The 26,124-nt window shown below is 52.0% G+C and overlaps 1 protein-coding gene across 1 annotated transcript; it reads right to left on the bottom strand.

The window, feature by feature from the left end:
- Positions 1–14,270: 14,270 nt before the first annotated feature.
- On the bottom strand, positions 14,271–19,528 carry LOC309685305 (acrosin-like; the record flags this gene model as incomplete). Its single annotated transcript, XM_082501095.1, has 5 exons — positions 14,271–14,291; positions 17,681–17,878; positions 18,352–18,497; positions 18,764–19,029; positions 19,368–19,528. The coding sequence occupies 5 exons, from the start codon at positions 19,526–19,528 to the stop codon at positions 14,271–14,273; spliced, it is 792 nt and encodes a 263-aa protein (XP_082357221.1).
- Positions 19,529–26,124: the final 6,596 nt, after the last annotated feature.

Genomic DNA, 26,124 nt, shown 5'->3' on the forward strand with positions numbered 1-26,124 from the left:
TTCCCTGTTTTCCAAATAATGCAACTGATAAAGAGAAGGAAAAGGAGTCTTGTACAAGTAGATGGGAAAAAAAAAAATTGCAAAGCTCCCAGCTCTTCATTCTATCCCAGTCCTGCTGCTAAGAAAGAACGGTGCTGGACGTTGAGGCGATATTGTCACGTGTTGATGTGTGCAACTGGGGCTGTAGTCAGAATAAGCCTTGAAAAAGCCTTTCTTGTCCAGAAGGTGAATTCCTGAGAATTCCATGGGAGAGGATGGATACAAAGCTCACTTCTCTCTCTCCCTCTCCTGGCAGGTACTGCACACCAGAGGAAAACTCTGAGGAAGAGGAAGGAGCAGCGAAACAAACCATCGCGGGGGTAAGATTGTGTTATTCACAAGGAAAATAGAGCTATTTGTGATCAGAAACTTCAGCACTCTCCACTTCACATGACTTCCTCAACAATATCTGTATTTGCCCAGGTTGTTTTTCCCAGGGAAAGTGGGAGCATTATTTGATGAGTAGCGCTGTCGCAAAGTGTTTTCCGCTGCCGTTAATTTTGTTTCTGGACTATTAGGAGCACACTACACTATAGCATTTTGATTCTTCCCCTTTCATGTGTTGGGTATAGCCTCAAAATCTTTAGCGCACAGCCTTAGTTGACCTGCAAAGCTGGACTGGGGTGTCTTTAGTCTTATCTTGTTTGCTGGGATGGGAAGTACATCCCTGACTTCCATCTCTGGTCAGGATTGAGGTCAAAAATAAAATTTTAATCATGGAAATCATAAATAGTAGTCTCACTCTCAACTTAATACCTACACGTGGAGGCTTTGCTGGGGTTCTTAACGCTAGCCCAAGCCAAACGAGCTCTCTGCCTCTCTTGCCTCCAAGTGCAGCACTCCATGGGTGCACAGTTGGAATGCAGTCGTCAATAAAAAGTCACTTTGGGGTTTGCTGTTTGGATGTGTGTACAAAAACCCTTCCAGTTTCCTATATAAGCAAGATTTTCTGTCCTATTCCCAAGCAAACAAATCTGTGCTTGATTGCTAGCTTAACGTCCGTTTGTCTAACAGAGGCAGCGTGGCACTGAAATCTCAGAAGATGCGTTATTCCGAGGACACCCAACACGTGTTCAGTCCAAAAAGTCAGCCAGCCTCAATGTGGAAGGAAAGAAAGTGCCAGGCTTGGGAAAAACAGCGGAACGCTTTCCTCCGCTCACAGAGGTACCACAGCCGACAGTCTGTTAGACAAAAGAGAAGGTTGTGACAGAGCTGCAGGGAACTCCTCTTAGAAGAACTTGCTTTGAACCTGTTAGCGAGTGTCTGCGGCTGTGACTTCGCAGTGCGAGGGTCAGCACTAAAGCTGGTTTGAAGGATTTCGTGTGCTCCAGCGCTCCTTCAGTTGTGCTGCCTTGAGGGTTTGTGGGCCTTCTGTTAGCAGGACAAAAAATGAGTCCAGGTTGAACACCAGTCTCCAGAGCAGTGCTAACCCGACTCATCCAGTTCTATTGGATGTGCCTCTTGTCCTACCGTGGTGATAGAACCTGAAAGATCAGCTTGTGCTGATCCGTGGTGCCGTCCACCGGGGAGTGGGAGTTCAGTTTCCCCTGCTTGTATGAATTTTGGCTGCTTTTATTCTTCGGAGTTGCAGTCTAATTGAGCTCCCCCCGCCTTTTCCTGCCTGTTGAGGATGGACTCGGAAAGGGCGAGCAAATGCAGAGTTTACAAGGTCTGCAGCGTTGATGCTGGGTACAAGGGAAACCGGGTGGTTTTCTTATTTTGCTCGCCCAGATTCAAGCAAGAAGATGCTATTGCAGATCAGAGTATTTTATACCACCATCCGTAGTGGTTTCTTTGCATTCCCTAGGCAGACTTAGATGGGAACGTGCAAATTGGGACCAGTTGTGTGCACAAGCTGGACTCCCCATTGCCTGACTCCAGTGTAGCTGCCTCAGTTTCCCCCTTTCCCGTTCCCTTTGAAGTCCCCCACCTTCACACTGTTTCAGGCCCCTGACTTAGCTGCCTCGGTACGGAGGATGCCCGCTGGGGTTGGCTTAAACCTGGGTATTGCGAGGGCCGCAGGAGCACATGGGAAAGTGGTTTGCCAAACTTGTGTTCCGTCTTCAGCTGCTTTAGCGTGTTTGCTGAGTTTACGGGTTTTATCCCAACATCCTTGGTGAAATGAAATGGCAGCAAGCCTGGGCTCTAAAGTTCAAAGTTGGGATGCTGAAAGCAACCAAGCAAGGCAAAAGCGCTATCGCTCACTGAGCCAAGAAACCGTCGAAGGCAGTTTCTCTGTCAGCTGAGCTGAATTTACAGGCCGTGTTTCAGTGGAAAGCTGCCCCCAGGTCAGCGTGCTCCATGCGCTGTTTCACAAGTCCTTCCCCATTTAATTGTTCCTTTCAGGCCATGGAGAGAGAGGTCAGTGCCGCATTTGGCAAAGGTGAGCCAGATGAGATCATGAGCAGTGCCTTCAAACTAAAGGTCACTCGGGAGGACATCCGCACGCTCAGGAACCTTTGCTGGCTAAATGATGAGGTAAAACCAGCTGCAGCACAGGGACAGTCTCATTCAGCCTTTATTGAAAAATACCCCTCCGCCGTGTACAGAAGTCCCGTCAACGTTCTTTGACGACCTCCGCGGCAGAGCCTAGAAATCTCTGTACAGGTCTTATTTGAGGTATTGAAGGGTCGAGCGTTTCTGGAAGTTCCGTTACTTCTTGTATGATGCAGCTTCCAGGAGTTCGTCCGGGTTATTGGCGTGGGGGGCAGGTGTTTTGATCAAACTGCCGATGTAACCCCATGTGAAATTCTGGGAACAAAAGCTGACAGCTGAGGCTGGAGTTCTCTCCGCTGCGTGCTTAAGGGTGGCCAGAAAAGACGCGGTGCTGTATTTTTGGTTGGGGAAGGCAGCGTCTTATTTTGACACCTCACGTTTCCTCTTTATGGTACAGGTGGTTAATTTCTACATGGGTCTGCTGATGGAAAGAGGCAAGAAGGAAGGATATCCAGCGGTCCACGCGTTCAGTACTTTCTTTTATGCCAAACTAACATCTGGGGGCTACGAAGCAGTAAGAAGATGGACCAGAAGTGTCGATGTCTTCAAGCAGGACATCATCTTCGTGCCTGTGAACTTGCAAGCACACTGGACACTAGCCGTGAGTCCCACGGGCTTTTTCTTTAGAATTGGACAGGGAGCAAAAACTGGCAAGAGAAGTCATGTAGGTGTTGGGGGGTGTGCGGCAGAAGGTTGTGCTTTGTCTAATGGTCACCTTTTAATAACAGGTCATAGATCTCAGGAAGAATACGATCACGTACTTGGACTCGCTGGGCCAGAAAGGGGACAAGATTTGTCAGACTTTGCTGTAAGTAACCGCTCCGTCACTGCTTTTATGGTGTGAATGAGGAGAGGGATTTTAGATTGAGTCCCTGTAAGGCGACTGCAAGTTTTCACATGGCTTGTAGATAACCAACCCGGAATCTTGGCGTTGCTTGCTGCGAGTTGTCTGGCATCGGCTGCTTATCTGGTGTCACAGCGTCCCCTGCACCCAGGGTCTGGGGTGCCTGGATTCTGCCGCCTTCCCGTGATAGGCACAGCCAAATACGCCATAGCCCCGTGGCACACGTGTACCGGCTTTGTTAGTTGGATCCCAGTATGTGGGATGAAGGCACCCGGTGGAATTATGGCATTACAGTTCCCTGCTTGATTTGTCTCTTGGTCCTCTGATAACATGTGATTTGGGGTTTTTTGACCTCTCTGAAGCAATGAACTTAGGTTTGTGTGGAAGCCTCTGTTGGAATTGTTGGTCTCATTCTTGACCATTAGCTCACAGCCTCTCAGCATGTTTATAAATTGAAGATTGGGATTTTTCCTCCCAAATCAGCCTTAAATCAGTTGCTGTGAGGATCCTCTGACGTTTTCCCGTCCTGCCGTTCATCTTCCTGTGATCCTTCAGCCACTTTATTTTGTTGTTGGCCTAAATTACAGAGACGAAAAGGGATTTTTTTTTCCCCTTTTGTTTTAACCAGCCAATACCTGCAAAAAGAAAGCCGGGAAAAAAGAAACCTGGAGCTGAATGTTTCGGAGTGGACTCTTCACAGCATGGAGCCACGTGTACGTGAGCACCCCTTGGGTTTGAAATGGGAACTGTCAGTGCTTCTTTGGGGCCCAGATCCTGGCACGTGACAAAGAAAGGGTTGAGCTGATGTTTCTCGAGGAGTTGATAGTAAAAAGCAGTCCCTAAAGACTGGATTTAAGAAAGGTCACTTGAGAAAGAGGCGGTGCGAACCTTGAGAGGCCTCGCAGGGAGGAGGGCTGCTGCCCCTTCTGGGGTTGCCAAGAATTTGGGTTGTAGGGTCCGAGTCCAGGAGGCAGAGGGGAGGGATGGTGAGCAGTGAACTGGGTCTGTTCCTCGTGGGCGGGAGTGGGTATTCGGGATTACGCAAGTAGGGTCAGGAGTGTGCGGTGAGCGCAGTGTCGGTGTGGGTAATGTGCGCTACTTCCAAGTTGCTTTTCTTTTGAGACAGAGGGAAATCCTCCATCTTCTTTGCATTCCTTAGGAGATCCCTCAGCAGCTGAACGGAAGCGACTGCGGCGTCTTTATGTGCAACTACGCAGAGTACATCTCCAGAGAGAAACCGTTCAACTTTACCCAGGTGAGTGAAGGTCATAAACCCCTCCAGCCCCTTTCGCGCAGGGACAGGAGCCAGGGAGGTTAGGCAGCAGCTCTTAATTGTGTCCGGGGCAGGGGCTGAGGTTTCGTGCCCCGTTTCGGTGCGTAGTTGCTGGGATCAGAACTTCCAAGTGGCCTGGGCAGGGCAGAGCTGTGGTTCTCCATCCCCGCTTTTGGGAGCTGCTGCCGGTGAGATTCCTCTTGGGCAAGATACTGCCGCCAGCGGGTTTGGCATATCTGGGCTCAGTATCTTTTGGAGAAATGGCTTCTACCCTTTGACCAGTCAAGACACTGCTTATTTTTATTGATTTTGTTTTATAGCATTTTGTTTGTTAGCGTGCTTGTAAGCTGTCGCGCAGTCAAGCCAATCTGGTTTTGTCGTGTTGTTGTGTCACCCTCTTAGGAACCACATGGGGTGTTGTACCCAAATGGTTGACAGTTCCTAAAGGGAACTTCCTATTAAGGACTCCGCTGGGCGTTTATGCCGCTTTGCCGCCTCTTTCTACCGTGACGTCGTAATTTAATGGATTTCTCTTCTCTTTTCAGACTCACATGCCATACTTCCGCAAGAAGATGGTGTGGGAGATAATCCACCAACAGCTGCTGTGACATGTGGACTATTAGAGTTCTTATTTTAATTACGTTTCTTAGACCTTAGTTACATTTCTTAGACCTTTAGTTAGTTTTCTTAGACCTTTAGTTACATTTCTTAGACAAATTTTCCTCTTTAGGTTATGAAGTAGAAGTTAAGATGGTTTATTCCCCCCACCTCCCTTATTTTGGAGACAGTAACTCTGGGGTTTTGGGGTTTTTTTTTGCCAACACCACCAACAGCTGCTGTGAGATGTGCACTATTAGAACAACGCTGTGATCACCTCCGGGTGACTAGTTGTTATTGCAGTTACATTTCTTAGACCTTATTTGGAACAGCAGCAGGCACACAAATTTTCCTCTTCAAGTTATGAAGTAGTGGGTTAAGACAGTTTATTTCCCTCCCACCCCCCTTATTTTGGAGACAGTAACTCTCTTTGAAATTAGCTAACGCACCTTAAGCGAGAGTCAGAAAGATGGGTGTGACCTCGTTAAGGGCAGAGTGAAGAAGGAACATCGAACTTCCATGGCTGAGCCGCACGCTCGCGCCTCACAGCGCACGCGACCACGTTACAGACAAATGGGAAACATCTGTGGTGGTGGTTACAGTCGTGTTTGCCCAACTTACCTTCCCAAGGACAACGTGCTGAACTACCGTCTCCTCAAAGAGAGTTTTCCTCTGTTTCTGGAATATCTACCGTCTACTTGATTCCTAAAACTGGATTTGTCATGACCACGGAAAGAAAGCGTATTTTAATAAAAAGAGCCTTAATGGAACGAAACTCTACCTCTGTCCTGGTTTGAGGTAAAACAGAACCAATTTTGTTCAGTAACTTCGCTTCTTAGCGGGGCCTCTTCTAACTACTGAAGTTAACTGCATATTGTGCAGACAGTGTTCACTCTCTCAGAGAGGTCAGACCAATGGTTACAGCTGATGCCCGGGCGTGGGATGCAGAGAGGCTCTGCTTATACTCATTGCTATAACCCCCACGGCCAAACAACTTTGTGATTTGCCCCATTGGAGGGTCGGAAGCGGAAAAGCATAGTGGGGTCCCACCTGCAGGGAGGAGCGGACAGGACAGGTGACCCCAAACTGACCAACAGGGTATTCCATCCCATCTGCCTCATGCTCAGTATAAAAGCTGAGGGATCAAAGGGTCAGTGCTCTTCCTTCAATGGCCGATGTCTGAGGGGGACTCAGCCTGGGACTGCCCCAGTGCCAGCCGGTGACGTGATTGTCATCTCGGGAGCTTGATACGGTTTTGTATATATTTTTCATTATTTCTTTTTATTTTATTATTAATATTTCATTAAAGTAGTTTAGTTCCTTCTAAACTCCTAAGTCTCTTTTTCCTCCTCTGCCTCTCTCTTTGAAGAGGGGTAGAGGGGAGCATCTGTCGGTCCCGTTTGGGGTCCCCCAGGTCCCCAGTGGTGGATTTGGCCTAAACCATGACAGATTAATTGGCGCCCAACGTGGGGCCCGAGCAGTGCTCCACCAGAGCTGTGATAAGTTGCCCGAATAGTTTGAATTCCAGTTTGCTCAGAGATTAGAACAGACAGCTTGCATCATGTCGTTCTTAGACGAAATCGTGTATCATGCCTTTAAACAGCTTTGTTGGACCTTAATGCAGTCAACTTGGTTTAACCTGCCAAAGGTGTTGCAAACTTCATTTATTCTTTGTCTTTTTATGCGAAGGTTTAAAGGTGCTGTTTTGGTGTGGTTCGCAATTCAGATGTATAACACGATGAGTTGGGTAACGGCTCTACCTGTATATCTCGGGCATCAGGTGATGGATTCTGTTATTAATTATACTTTCGGTTCTACCTGGGGAATGTTTACTTCGCCCTTTGATACTTATGCTGATGTGACACCCTCAGAGCTGGGGCATGGAAACCTTCTGGGCTCTGGTACCTTCTCAAGATCATGATTGTGTTGTTGGTGCTCCTGAATGTGTTGCAGGGGTGGTTTCATAGGAAACATGGGCACAGGGGGAGCCGTAGGGGACCATGCGCTGCCGCCACTCAGACCCGCGCAGCCGCTCGGCGATCTGCAGCGGTGCAAACCGCAGCCCCGCCCGGCCCGGCCGCAACCGCCCCCCCACCACAGCGGCACCGGCATCACTGGCAGCCGCCCCCCCCACTGCAACAACACCGGCCCCTCCGCCGCCCGTCCCGGCACAAGCCGCGCCCCCCCCTGCAGCGGCACAAGCCACGCCGCCGCCTCTCCCGGCACAACCTACTGCAGCCACTACAACCAGTACCAAAACTACTCCAACTCCATCAAAATCGGTACAAGCTGCCCCGGTAACCAGGAGCAGGAAGAGGAGGTCAACTCCTTCCCCTGCCCCTTACCACAAAGACCACCTCAAGTCACATAGCTTGGGGGAGAGTTCTGAACAAGATCCAGGGGAGGGTCCTTCAAGACCACAGAAGGGAAAGAGACCTTTGAAAACAGACAAAGGCCAGAGTCCTTCTAGAGCAGATGCTGGAGAGGCCCCTTCTGGGGCAGCCTCACCACAGGAGGACTCAGATGTAGAGGGAGTTGTTAAATCCTTCTCTAGGAAAGATCTGAGAAATATCAGGAAGGACTTTAGTCGTCATGAAGGCGAAACACTTGTCTCCTGGTTGCTCCGATGCTGGGATAGCGGGGCAGATACCCTAGACTGAGATGGCAGAGAAGCTAGGCGATTGGGAAACCTGGCCAAGGATGGAGGGATTGATAAAGAAATTGGGAGAAAGACAAGCACTCTCAGTCTCTGGAGGCGACTGGTGTCAGCCATAAAGCGCAGGTATCCCTTTAAGGACGATATCGAATGCCGTCCAAGTAAATGGACCAACATGGGAAAAGGTATTAAGTACCTGAGAGAACTGCCTGTGCGAGAGGTGATTTATAGTGATGGGCAAGCGACAGTAGACCCTGATGAAATGCCATGCAAACGGTCTATGCTCAAAAAGTTTGTACAAAGTGCACCATCACCATATTCCCACCCATTGTCAACAATGGTCTGGGGAGGATCCGATACTGACACACCAACTGTAAATGAAGGGGTTAATAAGGTACGACAGTATGAAGACAGTCTCTCTCGTCCCTTTTCTGTGGCAGCCATAGAAAAGCTGACTGTGACCACCGAGAAAATGACTGAGAAACTGACTGAGAAAATAGAGCAAATGACCCAGAAATTAGTTGAGCAAACCGATAAACTGTTTGATAAACTAACCAAGGTGGAGGAAAAACTCCATGCTTTCCCTGTACAGACTCATGTTGCAGCTGCTAAGAGGAAACGCCCTCCTACTCAAGAGAAAAACCACCCTCCGACTCAAGACAAATCAAAGCTGATGCGAGATATCCTGTGGGTTTGCCTCTGTGAATATGCAGAAGACATGAAGAAGAGGGATGGAGAACCTACCTCAGCCCTACAGGCACGGGTGCTTGAGTTGCAAAATGAAGCCGATAGAAGAAAGGATTCTTACAGGAAGAAGGTTGCTCCGACCTACGGTAGGCGATCCTACGGACCAGGTAGGAACCGATCTGCTAATCGTAGGTACTACGGTCAACAGTAGAGGTGCCCTGCCTCCAGCCAGGAGGAGGAGAGGGACAACCGACTTTATTGGACTGTGTGGATTCGATGGCCTGGCACATGAGAGCCACAAAAGTATAAAGCCCTGGTGGACACTGGTGCACAGTGGTGTTGGGTTGTTTTTTGCTGTCTCCAGGGAGTTATCTAATGTGAAAAGAGAAGTATTTATTTCTTTATATAATTTAAATATTTATTTTAATAAAAAGAGCCTTAATGGAACAAAACTCTACCTGGTAATGACAGAGGGTGATTTATTCTTTTTTTTATTTAACTGAAAAAAAGTTGGATGTAGCGATGTGGTTTTTTGCTCCCTCACAATCCCCCAGGAAGAGGATTGGAGCCAGGAGGAGCATCGGAGCACAAAAGCCACGAAGCGATGGTCACAACGTGCTGAAGGGGCAATCGGGGTGTTGTTCAGTGGTGAGATGAGCAAGCAGCATCCCGAAAATCCACCCCTGGAGAGGGGTTAGTGGTGTACGGACGCTCTCTGTGTTCTGTAAGCCCCCTTTGGGGAGCCCCTGCTGCCCCCTTGGCAGCGCCCGGGTGGCTGTGACTGCTGAAAGCTGGTTTGGTGCGTTGAGGTGTTAGGTGGGGTGGCAGCAGCCCCTGCCCGCCCCGGGAGGGGGGACACCACCTCTCCGGTGGCACTGGATGGGTGGGAGGGAGGGAGGGAGCAGAGCTCTGGGAGCCATGGAGAAAGGCGTGGGGGTGTCCCTCATCGTGGCAGCCCCCAGCAGCCCTACCCCGCCACCCGGCCACCCCAAGGGACACCCAAGCCCCATCTTGGTCCTCTCCCCGTTGGGTGATGCCCTTCCACCCGCCCTGGAGGTGCGCTCCTCTCCTGCAGGGGGGGACGCCCAGCACTCGCCTGGCTAGAGAAGCACCGGGGGGGGGGGGGGGGGGGGGGGGGGGGGGGGGGAGGGGGATGGGGGGGGGTGACTGGGGGCATCTGAGCTTCCCAGTTACACGGGCGTAATTAGTGCACCATTAATAACCACTTTGGCTCTGCTAACCAACTGCGGCGAGGCCCCCACCCCGCTTTAGCACAGGCTTCCTGATGCCAACACCTCCCCGAGCCACTGGGTAAAGCTGCGCCTGGCAAAAAACCACCACCACCCCAGAAAAACCCCACAGCACAGCCCCCACTCCCCACCCACCCCTTCTCCCCCCATCACAGCCATGGGGCAAACTCCCACCACCACCACCCCCCAATCTCAGCTCGGCCATGACCCCCCCGAGACACTGGAAAGAGAGCAACAGAGAGCGAGCTCAGGCTCGTGTGAGCTGGAGAGATTTCTCTTTTTCTTGTGATGATGTTGTCGTTGGGTGGGGTTTGGTTGTTTTTTTTTCACGGAACACTTTGCAGTAGAGGACAAAAATATGGTGTCACAGCCCCTGGGGCCACACTGGCACCGCCACCTCACCCACCCCCCCCACCCCACCCCACCCCCCCCCCCGCTCCCGTCCCTCCTCTTCCCAGCGGCTTTCACCACTTTCCTTGCTTGGTTTTGTTTTGTGTTTGGTTTTGTTTTTTTTTTCCTTACAACCTTTTTTTATATTTGGGTTGGGGTTCTTTTTCCCTTTTTTTTCCGCCTTTCTTCCCCCCCTTTTTTCTCTTTCTCCTTTTTTTTTCTTTTCTCCTTTTTTCTTTTGCTTTTTTTTCTTTTCCCCCTTTTTCTTTCCACCACTTTTTTTTCCCCTTTTTTTTCCTCCTTTTTAACATTTCTCAAGCTTTCTCCAAAGGAACAGCCCCTGGCTCTCAGCTAGCCAAAGGAGACTACGGAAGAGCATTGGCACCCGTGGGAGTGGTTTCCTTCTCCTGCTTCACACTCGGTCGAGATCGTTTTTTCCAACTCGTCTTTTTTTTTTTAACAAATTAAACAAAAAAAAAAGCTCCAAGTATCAGTTTTACAAGGCACACAAAATCTCTAGAAGGGAAACACAAACGCAAGGTGCTGAGGTATGAAAACCTGAGGTGTTTTTTTCTGTGTGGATGTGTGTGTGTCATCTGGGGTTGGGGGTTGTGTGTGCTTTATTTTTGAAATTTTAAAAAAATAATAATTTTGCTAGGTTTTTTTTTTGTTTGTTTTTTTTTTGTTTTTCCCAGCCCTGGGCTGACAACCTCTTGGAAATCCGGTGTTTCCCCCGTCGTGGTTTGGCCTCAGCCGGCAACAAAGAACCACGCGGCCGCTCGCTCCACTCCCGCAGCCGGGGGCAAAATCGGAAGAAAAAGGCAAAAAACTCGCGGGTTGAGATAAAGGCAGTTTAAGAGAAGAGCAACGGGAAGGGCAAACAATCCCAATAACAGCGGTAAAGGAATAGACGGACGCGATGACAGCGCCTCCGCGCACCGACCGGCCCCGCACCGCCGCAGCCCGCTCCCAGCCGCGACTTCCCGCCCCCTCCCCCGGCGAGCTCCCCCCAGCCCCGGGCATGGCTCACAGGGGATGGGATACCTGTGTCCCTGCCGGCTCCTCGGGGAAATTAACCCCATCCCTGCCGGAACCAGGACACCCGCCGCCCCTCTTTCCCCCCTTCTCTCCTGCAACCCGCATCTTTCAGCCGCGTCGGGGCGGTGATGGAGAGCGAAGGGACAGAGGGACAGCCGGGACAGGGGGACGCAGCAGATGCCAACCCCAGTTTGGGACTCAGGGAAGCAAAGAGGAAAGGGCGCGTGAAAGAGAAATGCCTCTTTGAGGAGACGGGATCCCTTCTCTTGGCTCATACAGGCACTGCTCTTCTCAAAGCCCTTAAGAAATCGCTTTTTAACGCTCCTTTAATTATTATGGGGGGGTTTCACCCCCTGCTGGCAATCCTACATCCCTGCTCTACTGGGCATTAGAGAACCACTGGACTAGTTCCTGTCCTTTAACCTCGAGAAAAGCCGGCTTTGGCTAAAAACCAAACATCCTCCTCCCGCCCCCACCCCCTCTGAAAAAAAAAAAAAAAATTAAAATCCTTACAAAACTGAAAAATCCTCTGGCTCCTCCGGCTGTGCCTGAGGTGAAAAACAGGTGGCTTTTAGTAAATTAAAAATAATAATAAAAAAAATACTAAAAACTCTCTCTCTCTCTGCCTCTGTTAGTCCAACTAAAGGGATAGCGTCGGGAGGCGAGGGAGGAGGAAGGGGGAGGCTGTGGGATGGAGAGAGCCCTCCCCGTACCCCTCGGCTGTGCATCCTCGCAGCGCCGCGGGGAATGGGGGGCTGTGTGTTTGGGGGGGTCTTTGGTTTGCTCCCCTGACCTGCTGGGGGTGGGGGAGGAGGGTTTGGGGAGGGGGTGTGTGGGATATCCGGCAGTGGGGTTACATTCATTGGGTGGTGCTGGGCGGCACGGCGGGAGCCTCCCTTGCTGTGCTGCGAGGCCGGGGCTCCCGGAGCGTGTTTCTGCTCCTGCTGCTTCACCTGCTGGAGCATTTCCCTCATCTTGCGCTGTGCAGTCTTGGGGAGGAGAGGGGAAAAGCAAGAGGTGGGGGTCAGGGCACTGTTTCTCCCACCACCACCCACCCCCGAGCCCCCACCGAGCATCTCACTGCTCCCAACTTGTCACTCTGGACAAGCCATAATTAATTCTGGGGGCGGTTTTGGGTGTTGTTTTTTTTGTTTTGTTTTGTTTTTGTTTTTTTTTAACTTGTGCTTCCTCCATCGCTCCTCAAGAGCACCTGAATTTTTCTGGGGGGCTGCGATCCTGCTTGAGTGGACAGGAGACAAGGTTATGGAAGATGCACCCAGGTGGGATGCGCGTGGCTTTGCCTGCATAGAGGAGTCCATTCACACCCTGGGTGCTGCTCTGCACGGCATTCAAAACACCCATTTTTAGCTCAATCGAGCCAATCTTCAATTTCAGTTCTCGCACAGCCGGGGGGAGCTACCAAAACACCTTCAGTGCCTCTTGGGGGCACAGGGACCTCCCAAAAGAAGAGTGGCAGGACGCTCGGGTGCTGCTGGGCTCAGCAAGCCCTGTGCCTTTCCTCGGTAGACAAAAGCGGCCGGGGAGGATCGGGTAAAGCCACGGCCAAACTGTACCTGACTGGCAAAGAAATGCCCAATGATTTTAATGATGACCTCCTCGTTCTTGTCTGGGGTTTGGTCTCGTGGCACAATGACTTCCGCGCTGGTTAAGTTTTACAGTTCGTTCACCTGGAGCGAACCACAAGAGGCTTCTGTTGTGGAAGAGCCAAAATCCTCCACTGCCACAGTCACGACGGCACCAGGCACCCTGTGTGTCTCCCCTTTCCTTGGGACCAACGAGAACCACCACCAGAACATGGGGGCTGAGGGTCAAGACATCGCTGAGACCACTGAGCACCCGGGATTTGTCCCCCTGGGGTGGGCAGGGGTGATGGGTGATTCCCAACCTTGCATGCCCGGGGCACCACCCCCCACCGTTTTGCCACCTTTGCCTGTCACGTGGCCGGCGGCGAAGGAAGGCACCTTGATGTGGGCTTCAAGCTTCCCTTCTTCTTTCAGGTTAAAGAAGTTATCCTCTTTCAGCTTCCCAAATATTCACCCCTGGGCCTGGGGAGGAGACGGACAGGAAGGAAAACCATCAGGCAGCGCCAGCTGTGCCCCTCCATCCCCAAAGCTGATGATGTTCCCACGTCCAGCAGCATCAAAACCACGGTACCCAGCAAAGAGCTCCCCTGGTGCTGAGGGAGGCCAAGCCAGGCTGGCAGCACAGTGGTGACCACAGGGATGCTCTCGACTTGGCCCTTACTGTCCCCCCCACCCACAGCCCCCACCCAGAGCACCTTGAACTGAGTCTCGGGCAGCCCCATGATGATGACCATCCGCTCGCTGCCCTCGGGACCTTCTGACGGGGCGATCTGGGGAGGGATGAGGGAGAGGGAGCATGAGTGCGGCCCCCACTTCGGCAAGACCTTCCCTCGGTGGGATGTCCCCCCCCAGCACAGGGCAACCTCCCCATGTAGGAGCATCCCCTCCCACCAGAGCTGGGCTGATAACCGGGGTGCTGCAGGCCTGGCCTTCTACTAACGACAGGCTGGAGAGGTGGGCACATGCCAACCTCATGAAGTTCAATGAGGCCCAGTGCAAGGTCCTGCTCCTGGGTCGGGGCAATCCAAGCCCAAATCCAGGCTGGGCGGAGAATGGATGGAGAACAGCCCTGAGGAGAAGGTCCTGGGGGTGCTGACTGATGAGAAGCTCAACATGAGATGGCAATGTGTGATCACAGCCCAGAAAACCACACATATCCCAGCCTGCATCAGAAGTGTGGCCAGCAGGGCGAAGGATGTGGTTCTGTCACTCTGCTTTGCTCTGGTGATACACCACCTGGAGTACTGCATCCAGCTCTGGAGCCCCCAACATAGGAAAGACATGGACCTGCTGGAGTGGGGCCAGAGGAGGCCACGGAGATGCTGTGAGGGCTGGAGCCCCTCTGCTGGGAGGACAGGCTGAGAGTTGGGGTTGTTCAGCCTGGAGCAGGCGCCGGTCAGGGGGACTCCGTACAGACCTGAGAGGTACGCCCAGGAGCTCTATGGTGGGAGAGAAAATGAGAGTCAGTGATGGCCCCAGCGTGCCAGACCTTTCCCAGCCACCCCCAGCCTGACACAGAGCAGCATGCCACCACTGTGAGCCCGGCAGGGACACGGGGACAACCCTTCAAGCCCTGAAACCCTGGGGTGATATGCAACCCCATCCCAGCGCGATGGGGCTGGGAGGCGGATGGGAGGTCCCAGTTACTCCCAGTCCCTCCCCACTGCCACGTTTCCACCCATGTCTTGCCTTTGTAGGGGAAAACCAGGACACAACTCTCTCCTGCTCTGCGTTCCAGCAAGTGCAACCAGATGCTACCTGCAAACCACCATTTCTCACATGGAGGACGAGCAGACCCAGCTCCCCTGCCCAGGCTGGACGTCACTCTCGCTGCCAGCCCTCTAGTTAAACGCGCTGCGCCGAGGTCATGCTCCCTCTCACATTGAGCCCATGCTCCCTGTGTCCACCCTCTGCTTCTGGCCACAGGCTGCTCCATGGCTCCTACACCAACATGTCCTCTCCCGCCCAGCCAGTCCTCAAGGCCAGCGTGGACACTGCACCTCCTCACTTCCCTCCCTTCACCAGGAGCCTCATTCCTTCTCCTCCATCCTTGCCAGGTCTCTACAGCTCCACAGTTGAAGATACAGCCACAGGCCCCAGGTCCTGCTGAGGATGCAGTCAGAAATGACCACTCCATGGTGTGAAACAAAGTACTTGGGTGGAAGGAGCAGAGTCCTCACCAGGGTGGCTTCAAAAAGGTCCCACAAAGCTTTGGGGTGAAGGAGGTCCCACCAAACGCTGCCCTTTGGGACACCTGCCCAGCTCTTCTCCAGCACACCAACAAACGCTCAACCAGACGCTACCCCAAGGCCACGCTTGCTCAGGCGGTTGCCGCGGGCAGAACATCCTCCCGCACAGCCAGACCAACCGACCCTTCTCAGTGCCCTCCGGGGCCACCGCGCACATCACACTCACGCCCCTCCGCACCACCAGCCTGGCACTCACCTTTCTCCTCCGACAGCTCTGCTGCTGGCGTTGCCAGGGGAAGAAACCAGCACAAGTAAATGAACCTGCGCGAAAATAGAAGTTAAAGAGGACCGGCCAGTAAGGATAAAACAATATCCCGTATCTTATGAGGGGAGGAAAGGTCTAAAACCAGAAATTGATTCATTGTTGAAGGATGGATTGTTGGAACCCTGGATGTCACCTTACAATAGTCCAATTCTACCGGTCAGGATGGCTGAGGGGAGATAGAGATTAGTCACAGACCTACGAGAAGTCAATAAACGAGTACAGACTCGGCAGCCTGTGGTTTCGAACCCATATACCCTCCTGAGTAAAATATCGCAGAATCGTAAATGGTTTAGTGTAATAGACCTTAAAGATGCCTTTTGGGCCTGTCCATTAGCAGAGGAGAGTAGAAACTTATTTGCCTTTGAATGGGAAGATCTGGACACTGGGAGGAAGCAGCAACTCCGCTGGACCTCCCTGCCTCAAGGGTTCACAGAATCCCCAAATCTATTTGGACAGACGCTAGAGAAAATTTTAGGGGAGTTCCAGGCAGAACCCCCAGTAAGAATCTTGCAATATGTAAATGATCTGTTGGTATCAGGAGAGAAAGAGCAGAAAGTCAGAGAGACATCGATACGTTTGCTGAATTTTTTAGGAGAACATGGATTAAGAGTGTCAAAGGCAAAACTGCAGTTTGTACAAAAGGAAGTAAGGTATTTAGAGCATTTAATTAGTGGAGGAAAAAGAGAAATCAATCCAGAACGAATTTCTGGGATTACAGCTTTAAGTGTCCCAAGAACAAAAAGAGAAATAAGGAAGATTTTAGGGTTACTAGGGTACTGTAGACTATGGGTTGAGGGATACACTCAATTAGTAAAATTTCTGTATGACAAACTAGTAAAAGAAGGTCCACTACAGTGGACAGAAGACAAACAGGAGCCATTACAAAAACTGAAACAGAAGCTAATAAAAGCCCTGGTTTTAGCCCTCCCCTCCCTAGAAAAAAAAAAAAAAGAAACCAAAACCATTTCACCTTCTTGTAAACGTGGAAGAAGGGATAGCGCATGGAGTCCTAATGGAGGGATGGGGCGGAGAAAGGAAACCAGTGGCATACCTATCCAAATTAATGGACCCAGTACGTGGGGGTGGCCCACATGCATGCAGGCAGTGGCGGGGACCGAGGCAGTCCCAGGTGACCGAGCTACCAGCACCTGAAACACCCCATCTCTTCAGCGATGGAGCAAACCTTCTTCTGTGGGTACTCTGCTATTCCAGCACCACGTTTGGCAGGTGGTCAAGGAGGAACGATGAGAGTGGCCACACTGCACAGACAACTGGAGGAATGGTTGGGGTCCGTGTGGGCAGAGGCATCTAGCAGGGCCAGCAGTGCCCAGGAAGCCGCATCAGTAATGCCATGGCGGTCCCAGGCGACCGAGCTACCAGCACCTGAAACACCAAATCTCTTCAGCGATGGAGCAAACCTGGGAGGAGAGGAAGTGACCTGGGGTGGGTCCCTTGTTTGGGAGGAGAGACAAGGGAGGAGAAAGGGAGGAGTCAAGGAAGATGAGGGGGATGTTCAAGCAGGGAAAATGGAGACAAGGGGGGATCAATTCCCCGTTAACTACCCCTGAAATCCGGCTCTTCCTTCTGGGACTGAGAGCCCTGTTGGCTTCTCACTCTTTGCTGTGGTCAGCAATTTCTCTTGTCACGCTCAGGAGCTTCACACCGTCTGTTCAATTAGCTACGGCTTACGCTGGGCCCTAATCTCCAGCTGTGTGCCTTAATGCATACCCCCAAAGTCATCTGCAGGTCACATCACTGTTTCCTATCCTCCATGTGCCAGTCTTCTCCGTCCCATGGTGGCTCTGAGCACCCTCCTCTCTGACCAGGCACCGTTTCAGCCCTTGGGAGTCACTCTTTCCCTTCGTGCCCTGCTGTCTGCCTGCAGCCTCATTGGCAGGCGCCGGGCATGCAAGTCCTTGCCTTGCACCGGAGACTGAATTGGACTCAAGCACGCTCAGCTGTGAAAATCAGGAACTTTATTTCTACAACCGAGTCAACATCAGCCCTTCTGCGCTCAGAGGAGCGCGGGCAGGACAGAGCAGGCCTTGGCACTGAGGCTGCCTTTGGCTCAGCAGGCATTGCCCCGGAAGGAAATGGTCGTGGAACAGCGCAGCCTGCTCTGGAGCCTCTTTGTCACACTGCTCAAGCCTTTTTACCCCTTAGGACCTGCAGCAGCTCCTGCAGCAGCTTAAAAAATTCCACTAGCTTCTGGAGTGGAAATGGACATGGTGTAAACCCGCTCGACTGTGTGGGTATTGGCCTTGGCCTCTGATGGGGGGTTGAAGTAAAGACTGGCTGTGGTGTTGTAGTAGCCGATGGTGCTGGGCGTAGTCCCATCTGGACCAGGATCCAGTCATAGAAGTGCTGGGTGGAGGTGTAGACTCCGGGCCGTTTGGCTCTGGCACAGCCTCTCCCCCAGCTGGTCACCCCAACAAGCCAGAAGTAGTCCGCGTTGTTGTCTTTGCACACCAGAGGACCACCGCTGTCACCCTGCAGGGGAAGAGAGAGGGTTGAGGTGGTGTTGGGTGGCCGCTGTCAGCGCTCTGGCCGGCTCCTTCTCTCTCCCAGCACCTGCCAGAGCTCTGCTCACTACACACAACGGCGCTGCTCCGGCGCTGGAGCCTACAGAGCCTCATCTGGGAGAGGGTGGAGGGCCTGTAAGGTCGGGCGCTCTCTCATCTCTGCACAGTGCTCCCGGCTGTGTGGAAGGGGGATGCTTTGGGATCTGGACCTATGGGCTGCCGGGAGCACAGGATGGGCTTTCTGGGCAGCGTCCCCGGGCTCTGGGACAAGGCGGGCACTGGGCAAGGACCTGCAGCTGGGGAAGGGGAGGTGAGCCCCAGCAGCACTGGAGACCCAGCGGTGGCAGGGTGACTTGCCAGGCCAAGCACGTGCCGGGCGATGTTTGGGCGTTGCGAGAGGGCTGCCGGTGCTGCCGGGGCTTGACTTGCAGCACGTCCTACCTGGCAGGTATCGATGCCACCCTGCGGATAGCCAGCACACAGGTTGTGGCTGTGGATGGCCCCTCTGTACCACCCGCTGCTGTTGCAGAGGTTGACATCAATGAGCTGGACCTTGGCCTCCTGCAGGACATCCGTTGACCCTGCAGCTGTGAGCACAGAAAGCAATGAAGCCCCAGCAGCTCCCCCCCTGCCTGGGTGAACCCCTTCCCTAGGGCTTGGCTTTGCGTCCTGAAGGCACTGTGCCCGTGTTTCCCCTCTGTCTGGCTTTGGGCGGTGGGTCAGCCCATTCTCCCCGGAGGCATACGTCCCCACAGCCTGACTGCGGCTTTCGCCTCCGCTCTCGGGAAGCCCAACCCCTCTCCCCAGTGTGCCGAGCTTGCACTCAGGACACCAGCACTTTTGGGGAACTCACATCTTGCAGTGGTGGCGCCCCAACCGCTGACGTAGCAGGTGTGCAGCTCTGACACTCTAAGTGAGGCGTCGGGCACACAGGCAAGCTGGGTGTAGTAGTTGCACTGGACCGGCTGGTCCAGCTCCAGCAGGGCGATGTCGTTCCTCTGCGTGATATTCCTGTAGTGCTCGTGAACCAGCAGCCGCTTAATATGGCGCACTTGGGCCTCGGGGCCCAGCCGAGTCAACTGGGTGGCCCCGATCACCACGCGCCACATGCTGATGTTCCTGGAAGGCAGATGGAGAGGGGGGTCAGAGGGAGCGGAGCCACGCGCTGCAGCAGCCCCGCCGTTCCCTGCCTTCTGCTTCCCAGGGCAGAGAGGAGAGCAGTGCCACGCAGGCTGCCACCGCCCTGGCATGCCTTAGGCACGAGCCATGTGGCGCTGGAGGCTGCTAGGAAGCAGTGGCCCGAGCCCAGCCTTCTCCTGAGCAGTCTCTGGGCTGGGCTCGGCAGTGCCCAGGCACTGGGCGTACTGGCAGGAACGGGGATGGGAGTAGCAGGCGGTGCTGCGTGCAGGGCACCCGCGAGGGTGGTGGGGACAGCGCCCTTCCCTGGCCCTCCTTACCTGGCCTCGATGAAGCAGTGTGCTGCCGTCAGCACCCACTGTGGGCTGATGAGGGACCCTCCGCAGATGTGCCCCGTGCCTGCTTCCCAGGGGTCCTGGATGCTGACGATCCAGGGCCAGGCTCCTGGACGGGCATCGGTGCCACCCACCACGCGCGACATGCCGTACTGGTAAGCCATGGGCCGGAGCCCGCAGGTCCCTCTGTAACCAGAAACTCATGACTGTCCTGCTCCACGGCGTGCTGCGCTTCAGGCTGAAGGTCAGCCCTCTTCCCTCCCCACAAGGCGCTGCACGGACAGCAGGGCCAGGGAACCCCCTGGGGCGGGCGTGCGTGCGCCCCTGTTTCTGCCTGAGCCCCGCAGAGGAGCTGTGCCAGCAGCCGGGGTGCTGGCCAGGATCTGAGGCTCCCAGGCGGGGTTGGGGAAGCTGTGGCCACGGGGGACAAGCGGGCTCCCTCCAGTGAGCCCCATCAGGGTTGCCCAAGCTCCCCCCCAGAGCCTGGGGCCACTTACCCACAGCTGTCCCACGCGCCTTGCACAGGCCAGCACAGGGCCAGCAGGACGACGACGAGGAGCAGTTTCATTGCTGCCAGTGGCGGCACGTGGCACCTGCAAGAAGCGAACCGAGGGCCTGTCGCCACCAGTGCCGCAGCCGACGTAGTGCCCGCAGTGCTCACGCTGCCCATGGTGCTCTTGTTCCCAGGGCTGATGTCACAGAGTCGTTGGTTCCGGGCACCGGGCCCGGTGGCCTCTTGGCAGAAAGGGGGGGCACCATGGGGGGTTCCCGGCAGGAGGGGAGGCAGAAGCCGGCATGGGACACCCCCGACAGACCCCCGCTGAACGCTCTGCCTGCGGGACGAGGCTGTGCAGGCCCCGCGGCAGGCAGCAGCGCCTGGCTGCGAGCGCTGCCTGCTGACAGCTGGCAGCAAAACACCCCGTGTGGCATCGCGGCCTCTTGGGGAAGTTCACTGCCACCCCGCTCTCTGCAGCCCTTTGCCACCAGGGCCTTCCCAAAACACATACACCAGAGAACAGAACTGCTACAGGCAGCATGCACGGTTTTGGGTGTTGAGGGGCCCATCTGGCTACAGCCGCAGCAGGCAAGCGGTGATGTGCGAGCGGGACGAGTCCAGCACACCCACATGCTGCACTCCGTACCTATGCGCACGCCTGGGCGCACACACAGAATCACAGAATGGTTTAGGTTGGAAGGGACCTTGAACACCATCAAGTTCCAATCCCCCCGCCCTGGGCAGGGACACCTCCCACCAGCCCAGGTTGCCCAGAGCCCCGTCCAACCTGGCCTTGATCACTTCCCGGGATGGGGCAGCCACAGCTTCTCTGGGCAACCTGCGCCAGGGTCCAACAGCCTCACAGTCAAGAATTTCTTCCTAAGATCTATTCTAAACCTCCCCTCTTCCAGTTTGAAGCCCTTCCCCCTCATCCTGTCACTACACGCCCTTGTAAAAAGTCCCTCCCCAGCTCTCCCGTCGGCCCTTCAGGGACTGGGAAATGCCGGCACGTCAGTTTGTGTGCTGCACTCTGTGTGTGCACGCATCGTGTGTGCCCTGTGTGTGGGTGCACTCGGTGTCTGGGTGCACTCCGTGTCCCGGTACCCACACGGTGGGTGCACACTGTTTACGTGCAGTGTGGTGTAGATGAGCCTGTGAGCGTGCGCACTGCAGGTATGCGTTGACTGGGTCGAGCGCGTGCCGTGTGTGCGGGCATTTTGTGTGTATGCTGGCAGGCTGTGTGTGCCCGCACCGCGTGTGTGTGTGCGTGCTGCGTGTGCATGCCTTCCACGCTCTGTGCATGACGTGCACAAGCACTGTGTGCATGACGTGGGGTGTTCCATGTGTGGTGGGGGCGTGTGTGGGGTGTTAGTGTGTGTTGGTCTGTAGTCAGTGTGTGTGTTCCTATGCAGTCGGGGTGTGTGTCAGTGTGTGTTGCTGTTGTAATAAGTAATTTAGCAAAAGAATTTTGCTTCAGCTCAAATGAATGTGTGCTCGCTATGGCTTCAGCTAAGATGGGTCTGTGCTCGCTGTGTGTTTGGGAAAGGGATAGTGTTAGACAGGATATCAGACGAGAGCAACAGTTGGAAGGACAGAAACTTGCAGGGCAAAGGGTGGTGTCGTTAGCTAAGATAACCACAGGAGTGTAAGGAATGAAGAAGCCACAAGAAAGACATGGTGGTAAAGACTTCGAGCCTCCCTCCAATGACTGTCAGGAAGACCCCTGAGGCAGCGCAGCGCCTGCGCCGCTGGAAGGGAGGGGGCATGTTCGGGGGTGGGCTGCATTCCAAGAACTCATTGATTATGTATTTGGGGGTGGGTTGTGTTCCAAAAACTCATTGATTATGTAAATTATGTTCCAAGAAAAAACATGAATAAATATAAGGAATACAAAATAAAAACAAGTGTTTGTGAAGGAAAAAATGAGCCACAGGAGGAGAAATCCCCCGTGTAACTCCCAGCGCTGTAATAAATATTCTTTGCTCCACCGAATTTGCCCCGGACTAAAATTCAATACAGTGAGCGTGTTTCTCACAATCTGGGGGCTCGTCCGGGAGACCTGAAGCCCATGTTTGGAGCCTTGGACGGGTGAGTAGACCGGGACAGCGCGCCACTGCCGATTTCAGCAATCCTCGGATTCTCCCCGCCCTCAGTGACGGACCAGCGGCAACAGCCCAGTGAAGGGGCTCATGGACACAAGGGGGGTCCCAGGGATAACCGCGGCAGCCGATAATACTTGTGCACGAGACCCAGGTAAGAAAATTGACTGTTAAGTATTGCTCAGGCGGCTGAGTGACGGGGGATTGAGAGTGGTGTGAGTGAGACGCGGACTAGATCTGCGAAGCGAGTGCGGAGTCTTTCTAACCGCGGTTCCATATCTCCGCGAGGAGACCGGCCAGTGAAGAGACGAAGCGAAAGGCTGGAGTTGAGAGATCCCCCGGGGGAAAAAAATGGGACAAGGGAAAAGTAAAGAGGAATCTAAGGGAAAAGCTGATCAGGGAATTCCAGAAATGCCTCCGGACAGTCCATTCGGGAGGATGTTGTTACAATGGGGGCAGGAAGGAGAGTCCTGCACCCGGGGTAAGGACAAAGCAAAGATGATCCATTACTGTATGTTTAAATGGACCAAAGAGCCCATAAGGCCAGAGAAGTACTGGCCAAAGTATGATTCTATAGAGGGACAGCTGTGTCAAGCACTAAATGTATACGTTAACTCTAAAGAATCATTTGATGAAGAAGAGAGCGAATATGCAGCGTGTTGGAAAGGAGCTGCAGGGGTTTTTAAATGGGAAATACAAAAGGAGAAGGAGGAGGACCAGAGACCAGTCTGGGATCCTCTTGAATACTTACCTCCCCCATATAACCCGGACCCTCCGGAAAGCGCAAGAGAGCCTCAGGTCCCCGTTAGAAGGGAAAGCCAGAGGAAATGGAGGTGGGAAGTGGGGAGGTCCATAGTGGAAGAAAATGAGAAGATGACAGAACCAATCGGGCTGCATCCTTTATGGGAAGTCCCGATCCCAGGAGTTCAAAATGGGGCAGGATTTGTGAATGTGCCCCTAACCAGTACAGAAGTCAAGAACTTTAAAAAAGAAATGAAGAAATTGTTGGAAGATCTCCTAAGTTTGTCAGAACAATTAGACCAATTTTTAAGTCCAAATGTATACACTTGGGAAGAAATGCAATCCATCATGGGAACTTTGTTCTCCCCGGAAGACAGACAAATGATTTGTTTAGCAGGGATGAGAATATGAGAAAGGAAAAACGTTCATAGAGTGGCGGGGGACCAAAAGTTACCCCTACGAAGAACTGATTGGAATCAAAATGACCCCGCAGGAAGGAGAAACGTGTCTGATTATCCAACGTTAATTATAAGGGGACTTAAAGAAGCAGCCCTGATGGAGTCAAATGTGAGCAAAACTTTTAATAAGTAAATAAGGGAAAGAGGAATCTCCGACGGAGTGGTTGGAGAGGCTCCGAAGGAATATTCAGCAGTTTTCTAAGAATGACCCAGAGACTGTGGCTGGCCAGGAATTATTAAAAAGTAAATTTTGTCACCCATGCCTGGCCAGATATTAAGAAAAAAAATGAAAAAGATGGAAAACTGACATAAGAGAAGAATCAATGAGTTGTTACGAGAAGCACAAAAAGTACATATGTGAGGCGTGATGAAGAGAAGCAGAGGGCAAAAGCAAAACTAATGGTAGCGACTGTAAAAGAAATAACAAAAACTAAAGCGCTCCAGAATCCAGGGCCAGGGATGAGACCATACAAGATACAAGGAGCCCATCTGCCACCGCTCAAAAAAGCCCATATGAATGAAATCAGGAGCCCCAGAGGGCGGAAAGTGTTACTATTGTGGGCAGGAAGAACATTTTAAGAAAGAGTGTCCCAGGCAAGAGAGAGATCGAGTGTTACCTCAACAGGAAGAATACACTACCAATTAAGGGTGTCAAAGGCTCTACCTCCTGGGGGAAGAAAGAATTAGTGAGCCCTTGATAAATTTGAAATTAGGCCCCCAGGAGGAAATTTACACCTTTTTAGTAGACTCAGGAGCTGAGAAGTCTTGTATTATGAAATTGCCTTTGAATGGGAAGATCCGGACACCAGGAAGAAGCAGCAAGTCCGCTGGACCTTCCTGCCTCAAGGATTCACAAAATCCCCAAATCTATTTGAACAGATGCTAGAGAAAATTTTAGAGGAGTCCCAGGCAGAACCCGGAGTAAGAATCTTGCAATATGGAAATGACCTGTTGGTATCAGGAGAGAGGGAGCAAAAAGTCAGAAGGAGACATCGATACGTTTGCTGAATTTTTTTTTTTGAAGAACAAGAGTTAAGAGTCTCAACAACAAAACTGCAGTTTGTACAAAAGAAAATAAGAGCATCTAATTAGTGAAAGAACAAGAAAAACCAATCCAGAACAAATTACAGCATTAAGTATCCCCCAAATGAAATGAGAAATAAAGAGGATTTTAAGGTTACTAGAGTACTGTAAATTATGGGTTAAAGGATACACTCAATCAATAAAATTTCTGTATGACAAACTTGTAAAAAAAAGTCCAATACAGTGGACAGAAGACAAACAAAAGCAATTTAAAGAAGCAGAAGTTAATACAAGCCCTAGTTTTAGCCCTCCCCTTCCTAGGAAAAAAAACCCAAAAACTTTCACCTTTTTGTAAACGCGACAGAAGGGATATGGAGTCATAATGCAGGAATGCGTCGGAAAAAGAAAACCGGTGACATATCTATTCAAAATTAATAGACCCAGTATGTTGGGGGTGGCCCACATGCATACAGGAAGTAGTGGCCACAGCAATATTAGTAGAAAAAAAGCCAAAAATTAACTTCCAGAAGAACCCTAATCATACATACCCCACACACACTGTAAGAACTATCTTATCTCAAAAGTCTGGCCGGTGGTTAACAGATTCCAGAATTGTGAAATACGAAACCATTTTAATAGAAAAGAATGATTTGACCCTCGTAATAGACGGAAACACAAATCCTTCACAATTCTTGTATAGACAGACAAGTGGGGAGATGGAACATGATTGTTTAGACTTTATAGATTACCAAACCAGGATAAGAGAAGACCTAATAAACTCGCTGATGCCATATATCTCTCTATATATATATATATATATAAAACAACAACAACAACAAAAACAACAACAAAAATATAAAAAAAAATTTTTATAGACGATTCCTCCTGATGTATAGACGGAAAGAGAGCAAGTAGTTATGTCGTCATCGATGGGGAAAAAAAAGCAGTAATTGAAGAAGGAGGATTACCAGCAAATTAGTCAGCCCAGAGTTGTGAACTATACACTCTGAAGAGAGCTTTAGATTATCTCCAGGGAAAAGAAGGCATTATCTATACAGATTCAAAGTACGCATATGGAAATTAACCATGAGAAGGAAGTCTCGTGTTTTTGCTTTGACAGCAAAAAGCCCTGGAGAGCCTTCAGAAGGCGCATAAGAGTCAGTACTGCTGCATGAGAGCAACAGACAGGAAAAGCCTCGAAAGTGCCTTCGGACTGGGGCAGCACCAAACCCCTTCGACTCTACTTTGCTGCGATTGTAACTGTTGTGCGTATACACGGGTTAAGTGTAAGAATTGTAATAAGGTCATTTTAGGTCCCCGTGGCAGACAGGAGCAGTACCTCTCCCAAGTCCTCGATCTTTAGTGTATCCAATGTGAGTATACAACCCCAATAGATAAGTGTATTATTGTTGCAGAATCCACAGAAAATCACTTAATGTGGACCGACCCAACCAGAACGTTCACAGATCCTCGAAATATCAACTCCCATATGAGTTCCAGGACCAAAGATAGAACCCTATTGTGCCACAAGGACCAGAGATACCGAACTAAAGAGGATGGAGGGCAAGACCACGTTGGCCTCTGGACTTGCTGCCAAGAAGAACTATTTCTCGGCTGTTGGAGGCACCCCAATAGGCACGAGAGGTAGGAGTATAAGCCATGCTGGACCTCCACTTCTAGTGGTATTATCACTAGTGGTATCTCTAGTATCTGGTAACGAATGCCAGAAGTGCTCTCAGACGGTCTCCTGGGGTAGACGATCCTTTTATACTGTGACTGTGCACACGCATATCAATCACCAGTGTTATACCCGTGAGAGTTTAAAAGTGTGCAAATACGGCGGACAAGAATATTGGGTTGGACAGAATTTAGGAATAGGCGGAACAAGATTAGGAGTAGGGTGTCCTAGAGGGGAAAAATGGCTC

Source organism: Vanellus vanellus, assembly GCF_965231255.1.
Source record: "Vanellus vanellus genome assembly, contig: HAP1_SCAFFOLD_114, whole genome shotgun sequence".
NCBI lineage: Eukaryota > Metazoa > Chordata > Aves > Charadriiformes > Charadriidae > Vanellus > Vanellus vanellus.